The following is a 12120-nucleotide window of genomic DNA, read 5'->3' on the forward strand; positions in this document are numbered from 1 at the left end:
CTTGCAGCTCTCTGGAAACTCCTACTCTCATAAAGTGGATATATACTCTCTGGGTCTGATCCTGTTTGAGTTGCTGTATCCTTTCAGGACTCAGATGGAGAGAGTGAGGGTGAGTCAGAAAACACATATCCTTATAAACCTGGCTTATTATTACTTTATTTTAGGATCTGTAAAAGGGTTGTGAATTACATTGTAATTAGGTTTCCTTAACAACCAAGAGATTAATATTATTGTAGGATTAATTTGTATTTAACATGATCTAAAACTGGTTTGAGTTCCTTTGCAAATTGTGCATATTTGCTGTCTGGATCCTGTTAAACATCTCAACATCCAAAAACAATTTTGAGCTTAAAAAATAATGAAAAACATTTACTGTTCATCTTATTTACTTGTTCTTACTGAGCTGCAGCACCTATGAAGGTTTGAATAAAATGTGTTGTGGAACTTTTGAAAAACGTAAGAAATGATTCAATGACCGGATGATTCGGATTGAAATGAAATGATCTCATTTTGGCTTCAGTAAGAAGCCCAGCTGGCCAATTGTGTGTAAGCTAGTGAGGCCGTTTATCTTCCTGCCTCCTACAATGTCATTATGTGTTGAGAAATCAAGAATTCACGATTGCTGATTATTGTTATTTCTCTCGTCGTTGCCGTTAGTTTATGTGTTGGCTTTACCCACGAGTGCTCACGTGAGGCATGCACAGGCAGTTTCTTAGTAGCCATGAAGTCTTTGTCTCAGCAACAAAGGACCTGGTAAGCCATTAGCACAGCTCGGCTCACAGGTGTTTACATCCTTTCTTCCAGACACTGACAGAAGTGAGAGTCCTGCGCTTCCCAGAGGTTTTCTCCAAAAACAATGTTCAGGAGGTGAGTTGTTATCTGCTGCCACCTAGTGGCTGTAAATATGCACTGCATCTGAGCCAGAAATGTAAGATATACAGGATTGGGAGGTTTCTTCTCATCAGTGGTGCCAGCAGGACTCCAATTCATAATTTGAGCTCTCTATAATAATATTAGGAGCCCTAACTCTAACTTTAGCAGTGCTTCATCTTCAAAAGCCTAAAAAAAGATTCTGTTGTCTGAGCTTATTTGCTTCCAAACACATAAAAGTTACTTTTGTCTAATTCCTTATTCACAAGGGGTCGCAACAGCGGGTCGCTCCCCATGTTTGATTTGGGAGATTTTCACGCTGGATGCCCTTTCCTGACGCAACCCCCAAAGGATGACATCAGCAAAATCCAACACAGCCAGAGTGTCTATTAAGTGCCAGAAATGTTGGCAAATTAATTCGAAACAATCCAGCTTGCAATACATTTGCATCATAACAGAGGAAGCTGTCAAAATTAATCAACGAAAGAATCCAAGGGAATGTTGTTACAAGTGTTTAAGTGAAAGTCTTCTGTATGCACAATCCATGCAGGATTATAGCTTCTGTTGCCGCTAGCGCTTATAATGAAGTCAGTCACAGATTTAAATAGACTATAAAATAAATGAAAATCCGTTTGCACACTGAAAAGTTAAAAGCAGCATGACTCATTTGCTGATTTATATTAATACTCGAATTACAATTAGAATGACTTATTTAATCAAATACACAGATGAGCATTTTTTTTAAATTACTGCTCTGTATTAAGCATGGGACTGACCACCGAACTACAAACTGAGGCTGTAATTTGTTGTTTGTGTGGTCCTATGATCTTGTTTACCTGTTTTCTTTGTAATTAGATTAACATAATCCCAGAGCATAAGCTGTGATTCTCTGACACTGGAAATTACTTCTTACCTGAGTATCTCACTGTGCTAGTAGTAGTTCTGAGCCGTAGTATTTAAGTTGTTGTTGTTGTTGTTGTTGTTTTTTAATTATTTAATTTAGTATTGTATTATTCTAATGTTTTTATAAGCAAAGCAGTTGAAGAAATGGATGATAATGTTATCTGACAGATTTTTACTGTCTGTTTCCTCCCTGTTTAGCTGGCCATGGTCCACAGCATGCTGTCACCGAACCCCAACAAGCGTCCCGAGGCGGCTGATATCACAGGGATGCCCCTCTTCCAGGAGCTCGAGCTGCCTTGCCGATTGGCCGTGAGGCAGCGCTCCCGCACTTACAGCGCCTCTTCGATGGGCCGCCCCTCACGCCAGACATCAACTAACTGAAAACCTTACAACATGTGACCCCCACCCCCACCTTGTGGTCTGCCACCCTACTGAAACCCCTCGGTGCCCTGCCATCCCATTGCGCTTCGGACACAATCACATTGAACACTAAGAACAGCAGATGTGCTGGATGGCGTCGCGCTCTCTTTACGGTAGTGAGGCACACATCCTGCACAGCTACGTTTCTTAGTAAATACACATGCCGTTACATTTTGTTGCCTAGGCTTCCAATTTTAATCTTGCTTACAAATGAAGGGATATTTTAAAAGCGACAGCCGTTCCGTAACGTTCACTGCCAGGCTTGGCTCGAGTGGTACTTAGTACTTGCGAATAATTATCAGTGGCTATTTTAAAACAGCCCTGATTACCTGACGGGCAGCGTTTACTGTATCCAGACAGCTCGGAGTAGACTCGGCTTGTGATTTATTTCGCAGTGTTTACCTGTGATTATCCTAAAGCGTTGCCGTTCTCCTGACTCTGACATGGCACACGTGCTAAGAACATGCTGCTTCCTCCCAACGTTCAGCCAGTGTTCACTCACTCACACTACACCTCAGGTATCAAAACCAAGAGGACACTCCAAAGGGGCCTTTGATGCTTGATCATCCTATCTACTAGTGATTTGTACTGGTCACTAGTACGAGCACTAATTGGTGTTCTGACACCCAACATGCCTGATACGGGAGACCAAAAAAAAGAGACCACTTTTTTTTTCCCTGTTTTTGTTTTGTTTTTTTAATGCGAGAAGGTGATGTGTTGCATAGAAAGAGTTTATGAGTCCTTTCCATCAGATATGACTTGCCTTTAGAAAGGGCCTTTGGCCCCTTCTGAATGAATGCTGAGCCTGTGGCTCTTGTCCTTTTGTATGTACCTGTTAGGAAAATGAAGGGGTGAATGTGAGTTTATCTGTGTAAATTCTACACAATGACTCTGAGGTGCTCAATCATTTTCTAACACCTCCTCTTTGCTCTCTGTACAGAACTGAAGAGAAAACCCTGTTTATATGCTTTTCTTTGTAATTCCTAAGACCAATCTTGTACATATTGTTGCTTGTAAATGGCTTTTTCATTAAGCTACTGTAAGATAGTGTGATATACTGTGAGAGAGGAAACAAAGAGGAGACGATCTCTGATAGCTGAATGTTACTGCGTGACCTCCAGAGACGAGATGATGGTGGTTGCCTCTTTGAAATTATTCTCAGTGTTTGTTTTCACACGTTAGGGGACCCAAGTGGAAGGGGTTTGCCGGAGGAGAATCTGCATGAACCAGAGTGCCATTTGAAAGTCAGTTAAGTGTACTTTTCTTCGACGGATAACTCGCCTCACGTTTTTGGAATTGTGCTACTGTGCTCCGACCCCATCCAGCTGGGGTTCCCAGTGAAGCACAAAAACACAAATACTGAGGTCTGCAGCCCTCCTGTGATGCAGAAAAATAGCATTTAGCTAATAAGTCGATACTGTCGATACCCCTCTACACTGTGTACTGGGGGACCTGGACCTGATGTTGGTTATGTGATCCACATTTTTTTTATGTGCATTAGAAGTGCTGAATCACATGACCCATTTGTAACTACACACACTCACTAATTGTAACATGCTTTCAATGATTGTACTTTTTTAAGGCTCTTGTCTTTTTCTTTTTAAAGCACAGTTTTTTGATTATCTTCAGGGTTTTTGATTACTGTAAAATCCTGACTGTTACAGGAAGTCATAGTGATGTTTGCTCATCCATCCACTCGGCTCACTGAAGACAAGCCATTCATGTCCAAATCCAATTCTCTCGACGATGATTAAAACGAACTGTAAACCTACCACGACAGAGGTGGAAATTGCTTTAAGGACTGTATAAAGAAGGTGTTCTTTCGTCACACCTTTTGTAGACTAAATGTTTCATATCTGATTCAGACATTTGATTCAGGGCAAATTCTTCTAGCGGAGAAAACGTTTCGTCCCCTGTTTTAATTCCAGAGTGAACTGTGATTATTCATGGACAAGGATGGGGACTGTAATCACCTACAGCAGGAGATGGCTTGTCATCTTTATACCATTAATACTGAAAACAGCATTATAGAGTATTGTCAGAGGTTCTGCGCTTTTCCCTCTTTTCTGTCAATCCAAGAAAATGTGATTACAGTGTAGGTCTTCTCTCGCGCTTTGTTAAATCGTGTTTCTCCTCCTTCCACTCCAGGCGTCCGGATGGTTTCGTTGAAAAGTCAGACCCTTCTCCTCGGCGTCTGATCTCTCCTCCTAGACATGTAGTTGCGTGTTCTTGTGCACAACTCCCATGTTAAATTGTAAATATGTTCATTTGCTTTATTTATGTTTTTGATGCCGTGATCAATCCTTTTGGGGTTGGTGTTATTACGAATGCGCTTCATTCGATGGAGTGCATTGGAATATGATGACTTCTTAAAAGTCTAAATTTAATAAACTGTTCTATACCGTTTGTAAAGTTTTGTGTCCTTCGTCTGGAGTCTCTGGGTCAGTGTGTTGGGGGGTTGTTGTTGTTTTTTTGTTTTTTTTTTTAAATAACAATCACCTGTTCATCAGTCGGGATGACTGCTAAGAAATTCAGACACAAACATGAATATTTCTTGAAGCAGCAGGCCTATAAATCATTTTGCTGTCTCTTACTTGACATATTTTCTCACATGTATATGATGCACTGAAATAGAAGATTACAACGTGACAGAGCTCATCTAATAATGTGCTTTCATACATTTTACAAAGTGAGAGTGAGTAAGAGTGATGAGAGTATTATATCAAAGTAAGCGCCAGCAAGGCTGTAAATCAATAAAGATGAATTCAGTATAGCCTTAAAAGCTGAGACAGACAAAACTGTATGACATCTGAAATATTTCATGATGCTCCTTCACACTTTATTTGTTTTTTATAAAGTGCTTTACAAACCTGAACATTACAGTGAACAGCTGGAATTTCCCGTTTCAGTGCAGCTGACCAAAGAGACAATTACAGCTAAAGAGACGGTGAAAGTGGACAGTATATCCTCTGTTTCTTAGTGTAAAACTCATTGTTACAGACGGGCAGCACAAGAGTGATCCCCTCAGTTAATGATTCTCTCACTAGTTAGCTAAAATAAACAAATGTAAGTCTATGAGCCACAACCAACCAACCATCCCAGTGACGTAACGTTCTGTATGGCATAAGGTGACGCTACACATGTTCTCAAAATTTAAACATCACCAAGATGTGTGGTATCTGCTCTTCAGTAAACTTGGGGGCTGCGGATGGCCTCCTGGATCCAGTTCAGTCTGCCTCTGACCCCTGGAGGGCGTTATTGTGGTTTCCCAACCTCATTATCGAGTACATTTGTGACACACACACACACACCACACGGAGATTGTCAAAGTCAAAATAAACTTTCTTGTCATCTCTGCTATATACAGTACAGTATATAGAGAGGCTCCAGTTACAGCAGTGCAAAAGAACAACAATAAATATAGGAAGAGTAAGAATAAATATACACTTTGAGACTGAGGTAAGGGGAGTAAATATACCTTGACCTTGAGTGGCTTTAAATATATGTGGATATATGTATCTGTGCGTTTTCATATTTTTGTGTTCCAGGTTATTCATCTTTGTTTTTTCTTAGAGGTCCAGCAGTTGGGGAAACATTGTGCATTTCGATTTGTACTCTATCCTTTTGTTATATTTTCCCCTATTTTCTCCTCCCATCTTTTCTCTCTCTCTCCTGCCTGCCCTTCTTTAGACATAGTATACCACATAATGTAATAACTGAAATAACACAAATAGAAATGAATAAATAAAGAGATAAAAGAAATACATGAAAAAGAGGAGCATATAGAGATTTATACAGCTGATCTTGGAAAAACACAATGTGTTTGGCACAACAGTGCATTCATCATAAATCTTAATTGCAAAAGCTGCCAGACAAGACAGGATTTAAAAAAACAAACAAAATTTACCAGGTCATTCCATATAATACAGTGTTGATACAGGACGAACACCTTGAAGATAACCCTTATATCAAATTGTGTATAAAGGGAAGGCCTCTTTTTGGCGTAACTTGATGTATTCAGCCACTTACAGATAGGGATAACTATGCGCTTTAGCTTTGTAATCCTCAACGCTTGTAAAATCAAGTTAAAACTGGAGGTTATCTTCCAATAAAAACTTCAGCAAGGCTTTTTAGCTGTCACTGAGGAAGTACCGTGCCAAAAACAAATCAGGTTAGTCTCAGAAAGAGAATTGTTGATGATCAGAAAGCAGGGGATGGACATACAAAGTTATCACAAGGTTTCCAAGTGTCAAGAACTGGAGAGAGAAGTATCACCAAGAAACTCAAAGAGAGCCACACTGTACAGAATGAGCATGGCAGAGGTAGGGAGAAGAACATTTCAAAGACTCTGGAAAGAATACTAGCCAGAGAAAAATGGCAAATAACCCCAGAACATCTGCCACGACATGAGTGAATGATGGGAATTGTAGTCTCAAAGAACACAATCGCTAGAACTCTGCACAGTAATTGACTATGAGGTTATAGACAGAAGAACATGAAGGACAGCCGAGAGAAAGATTATGAGAGATGAAAAGTACAGCTGTTTGGACACAGAGAAAGAATGGAGAAGCTTAAGTGGAAGTATTATGGTGTGTCTACATCATAAAGCAGAGCTTGCAGGAGGCATTCTGCCCATCTGGTCTTTACATTTCTTTTGGACTTCTTTTTCTTTGGATTATAAATCCAAGTGAAACTTTTGCATTTTGTTTGGGACCATTTATCAGATATACAAAGGCTCACTTATGGTTTAGGATTCTGCCTTCAGTGTCTTGTCTCTCTACCACAACATGTAAGATGATTTGTGAGATTCTGCATCTCGGATTAGAATTCAAGGTTAATAGTCTTAGTTTCACAAGCTATAACTAAAAACGGTGTCCTGTTGTGTGCGCAAAGCATCATGGAAAGTCTAGTTATAGTACTATAACAATCATAGTGGTATACACTTTTCCTCATATTCAGTGACGCATGATTATAAAGTTTAAGCTAAATAGCCAAATAGGTTAACTTAACTTAAGCTTAGAATATGGCTATAAAGTCATAACATTTAAGAGGCAATATTGTATAGGCTTATCAATTATCTGATTTAACCCTCTCAAGGCAGGCTTTGCCTATTTGCAACAGTTAAAAACTAACAACCTGATTACCCCACATACATATTTTATGAGTTGTTTTTTTTTTAACTCAGAAGTACCACTGCAGGACTTAGTTGTGCATTAGCAACACAAAGTTTAATTTGAGCCTGAGAGGGTTAAAATGAAATGAATAAATAAACCCACGATATGAATTTAATATCAACAGCTGCTGTTCTCAAGAGCATAAACATTTAAATCGTAAATAGTCTGATTTTATGTGAACTATGTCCTGTAGTGGGAGCGGAGGAAGGAGGTGATATTTCTTATATATCATTATTTTGTATTAAAAATATTAAAATAAACATCGAACTACGATTAGAACACGAGCAGCAAACGGACGACGGTGATTATTTTAGAGAAAAAAATAATAAGAGAAAGCTGCTAAGGAGCTGTCTGAGAAAACGAAAGGACTTTTCCTGTCTTCCAACATAAACGTTTAAAGCCCTGCGCGCTCTGCCTCCTTCCGTTGCGCATTTCCGTTGTCGTGACGTCACTTCTGGATGTAAATATGCGGCTTGGTGCGGCGCTGGGAAACACAACCACTGGAAAGATGTAAACCAACTAACCGGCAGAAACCAGGTTCAGCGAAGACACTAAACCTTCCCTCCAGGGAAACCGTACCTCTGGTCCAATAAACGGAACTACATCAACAGGTAGCTCGTCGGCTCGCTACCTCCGAAGTCAGCGGAGCGCCTGCCTCTAGCAGCCATCTTTTGTGAGAGAATGTACGGGGCGACGCGGCGGGCCTGCTCGGGCTCTGGTCGGGACCGGAGCTCGCTGATGCTGACCACCGCGCTCCTTCTCTCGGTTATCGGGCTGCTGTCCGGCTTGCCTGGCTTCACCGAGGCCAAGGAGTGCGATAAGCCGTGTATGAACGGCCAGTGTAACACCGCCACTGGCGAATGTGTATGTTTCCCCGGCTGGGTTGGGGACCAATGCCAGCACTGCGGAGGGCGATTCAGGTAATGTAAAACACACTGGCAGATTATAGCCTACAGTTAGCAGTGACATAAGCTGAATGTGGAGTCTACGTCTGCCTTGTTTTGCGCCAAATGTTTGCTAATTCAGACCTGACAGTCCTTGTCTGGAGATGGCGAGCAGCCCACACTCGAGGCGTTCAAGTACCGGTCTGCTACTACCTCTGCCCCAGCTACAAGCGAAGCGGTTCCCCCCCAAAGGCCACAGTCTTCCTTGTTTAAATGCAGCATGTGTTTGCTGAATGATTCAAGTGTGTGGGTTGGACGGCTATGCCTGTGTGAATGTGGTATTTAACATTTGACCAACATTGAGCTTCAGAGCTTTTTAATCCGAATTAGTGTCACATCTTGCCACTCATTCACGCAGATCATCAGCCTGTTTTCGTACACACCGTTTCTTGACTAAGATCACCTATCAGAAAGGACGGAACCATGAGGAGTAGCCGGGCTGCATGTTTCCTCTGTAGTCTGACATTATTCTTTAGAAAATCTGACAGCACAGACAGACAGACTGCCCCTCAAAACCATTTTGACTTGTAGCACTCTCTGCTAGCCTCTGTTTTTTTTTTCCAATCTAACCAAGTAATTTATCTCTGACTAAACCAGACTGCTGTTCTGTTGGTAGTGTCCCACTTTTTCAGGCCAGTAGGTGAGACGCTTTGCATTCTTCAGCTTCACGGGACTCTTTGAAAAGCTGCCTGCATGATGTTTGGCCCACTGAAACGTTCAGATAACTGATATTGTGTGCTGATGCCAGGACAGCAGCAGCTCAGGGTCAAAGTATGGGATGGGATGGGGGGCACTGAAGCACTTTGTGCTTTTATAGCTGAGCTGCCCAGGTTAGTGAGAGGTGGGAGGAAGGTACCACTTGACAAACCCATTATTGCATCATCTCTCAATCGCCCCCCACACCCCCCTCGTATCTGCCCACATCCGTGTTGGCTTTCTTTAACTCTGATTTAAACCATGAGTGCCACTAGTTTGTGTGTGAGTGTGTGAATGCCAAAGCTGCACATTTTCGAAAGTTGTAAACTGGCAATTATTACCGCTGTGCCCGTCCTCTGTTCCCATTTTACTGTCACTTTGCATTACTGGAGTTTGTCCTCTGATCTGGAAATTATCCCGCAGTACTTGATGACAGTTTCACTCGGAATCAGTCACGACTATATTATTGATCACTTTCCATAGCATCGCGCCCTTCTGCTCATCCTTCAACTATGACATTTAGCAAGCACCGAATTAGAAAAACATCTTGTTCCCCAAATCATTTTTTTCCCTTGACAGAGCTCAAATGTGACCTCTTGAAGTAATTTTACACTTCTGCTTTCTTTCTTTTCGCTGTTAAGCAAGGTGATCTTGTTCTGATGAGCTAGCGTGTCTGTGCAGCTAAGAACGTGTGAGTCGGGTCCACCCTGTAGGCAGCGGATTTTCGTCTCTTTTTTCGTAAAGGGAGTCCAGAGCATTTTATTTAATACTGTGTCATGCTCCCTCTGCTTGTGATCAGTCTTGCCAGGTCATAAAGCAGAGCCAGCGGGAGGCCTGCTGTGTTATGCGTGCTCACAAGTCGGTCATGATGAAGGGAAGGGAAGCTGGAACAATTTCCACATTAGTGCAGCCGATTGGTGAGCACATCTGAGCAGGTGAAATGAAGGCTGAATGGCTGCTGAGTGTCTAATGTTTCAGAACACTGGGCTTAAGTGGTCTCTGGGTGAAATGGCTCATCTTGGCTGTGAATAAAAACTGTGATTCTGTTGCACTCGAGTATCAGCCTCGACAGTCTATCAGTGTGGGAAATCATCGCTGACCACCAGCTGCGTTCAGGGTACCCGTCTCTAAGAACGCTGGGTTTGAATGGAGTTAAACTCTGTTTATTAATATTTATGATTTTTCTCTCATTAGTTAGTAATGTGTAATAGAGAAGAGGCTAAAGTCAATGGAATTTGCTTATTTTGTCCTAAACAGCTGACAAACCCAGTGGTTGGCTTTTATGTAGATCTTTATTTGTACGCCACGCTCTTTTATTGTAGGGTGGTGGTTGACTGGCATGCATTAAAAGTATAAGACATACTCTTTCAGTCACCCTTGATCAAAATACCAAAGCTTTAGGTTCTTTTTCAGGACTGCTTTAATACAACCCAGGGGGTCAACTGCTAGGATGAACCTCCCTACGGGGCTCATTAAAGTTAATCCGTTTTTTCTAAGGCTGCTACGTTTGTCTTTTCCAGCTTCTTTTAAAAGCTTCATCCTGGCATCAGAAGAAAAACTCTGCTGATAAGTGGAAAAAAACGGAGATCTCTCTTTGTTTCACAGTGCTGCCAGACTGGTTGTGGTGCTGCTTGTCTGACTGTGAACTTCGCTAATAGCAGAACAGGCCACTCTCGTACAGTGTAATGTTCAGCTGTCAGCGCTCCTGTGTCAGTGGGTCCAGCATTAAAAGTGATACTGAAGCCACATCACCCTAGGCTAATCATCTTGAAGTGGAACGGTAAACGTACTGCTGCTGTGATTCCACATTTGCTTGGAATCGGCGCTGTGTTACTTTGTTAACACGGTCAAAGTGCTGATAGTTTTTCACGGAGAGCCTGTGGTCTGAGGCCGTGTTTAGCATACAGACAATGCTGCCATACAAGGCTCGGTGAATGCTGGTAAAAGCAGCTTTCTGTGACAGGGGTGTGCCAAAATGGAGTCCCTATTCTAGCTTTGAGGGCCAAAAATCAACATGAAGAAGGGGGTCGTTGTTGTTGTTCTTTTGATATACACTACTGTGCAAAAGCCTTGAAGCACCCCTCATTTCTTTTGTTTTAGAGTGGTCTTAACATTAGGTCTCCAGGCTTTCTGGGTTTTTCTTTGCACATCCTTTTCACTCATTTTCAGTCCAGTTCTTGTTCATGGAAATTTTCAGGGGATTTTTATTTTTGGAGCCACTTAATGCTGACTTATGAATCATCCAAGTATTAAAAAAACCACCCAAAACAAGGGACGCACTACTGTTGTCTGCACATGACAGAAAACTTGATTTGTATCTTTAGGCGCTTTGTTACTAGCAGCCTTCTGGGGAAAAAAATCCCAAAGATAACGGTTTGACTGAGACAGAATATTATTTTTGCACCAACAAAGTGATTCCTAAACAATAATTAGCTGCACGCTTAGCATATCTCTACAAGGTGTACTGTTTATTCTTAAGTATGTGGAGGAAGCTGGACTAGTGCAGGACAAAAGAAGGCCTAAAAATCTGTCTACGGCAAATAAACTGTAAGTAAGATGGGAGAAAAGACTGAGGTATGCATAATGACACAAGAACTGGACTTCCATCTGATCAAACACACATCCACACATGTGCAATAACACTAAGTGCAATACTCTTTTTCTGACAAAGTTGTATTTTTACTCAGTTGTATAAAGCATTTGTATTTTATTTTTATCCTATTGTATATTTTATTCTACTGTATATATTATTTTATTATTCTATTCTGTACAGTTATGTACACTATTTTATTCTTATTGTATTCTAATTTTTGCTATATAACATTTGCACTGTCCACTTCCTGCTGTGACAAAACAAATTTCCCACGTGTGGGACTAATAAAGCTTATCTTATCTTAAAAACAGTAACAACAGGTCTTGCAGAATAATTGATCGAAATTTGAAGTTTCAACATGTGTCGATTGTGTAGAGTTACAATAATGACTGTTTGCAGCCGTCTGTAAAACACACTGGATGCTCTGTCGTGGTTTGGGGCTGCATTACAGTCATTGGTGTTGAGGATCTTGTTGAACTTGATGGATCTAAGAGGGCAGATTCTGGTGATCCATGCCATA

At 41.3% G+C, this 12120-nt stretch overlaps 2 protein-coding genes across 6 annotated transcripts in view; both read left to right on the forward strand.

The window, feature by feature from the left end:
- eif2ak3 (eukaryotic translation initiation factor 2-alpha kinase 3) overlaps positions 1–4605 on the forward strand; it is a 29290-nt gene extending 24685 nt beyond the window's left edge. For both annotated transcript variants that reach the window (XM_026151613.1, XM_026151614.1), the window contains exons 16-18: positions 8–109; positions 805–867; positions 1972–4605. In XM_026151613.1, coding sequence (XP_026007398.1) covers positions 8–109; positions 805–867; positions 1972–2154 — 348 coding nt within the window. In that variant the 3' untranslated portion in view covers positions 2155–4605. The remainder of the gene's footprint in view (positions 1–7; positions 110–804; positions 868–1971) is intronic.
- Positions 4606–7780: 3175 nt separating this feature from the next.
- The window catches only part of atrn (attractin), a 131999-nt gene continuing 127659 nt past the window's right edge, over positions 7781–12120 (forward strand). For all 4 annotated transcript variants that reach the window (XR_003270628.1, XM_026151857.1, XM_026151858.1 and 1 more), the window contains exon 1: positions 7781–8287. Coding sequence is in view for 3 of the 4 variants with exons in the window: in XM_026151857.1 (XP_026007642.1) it covers positions 8049–8287 (239 nt within the window). In the remaining variant the exon portion in view is untranslated. The remainder of the gene's footprint in view (positions 8288–12120) is intronic.

Source organism: Astatotilapia calliptera, chromosome 19 (assembly GCF_900246225.1).
Source record: "Astatotilapia calliptera chromosome 19, fAstCal1.2, whole genome shotgun sequence".
Classification (NCBI taxonomy): Eukaryota; Metazoa; Chordata; class Actinopteri; order Cichliformes; family Cichlidae; genus Astatotilapia; species Astatotilapia calliptera.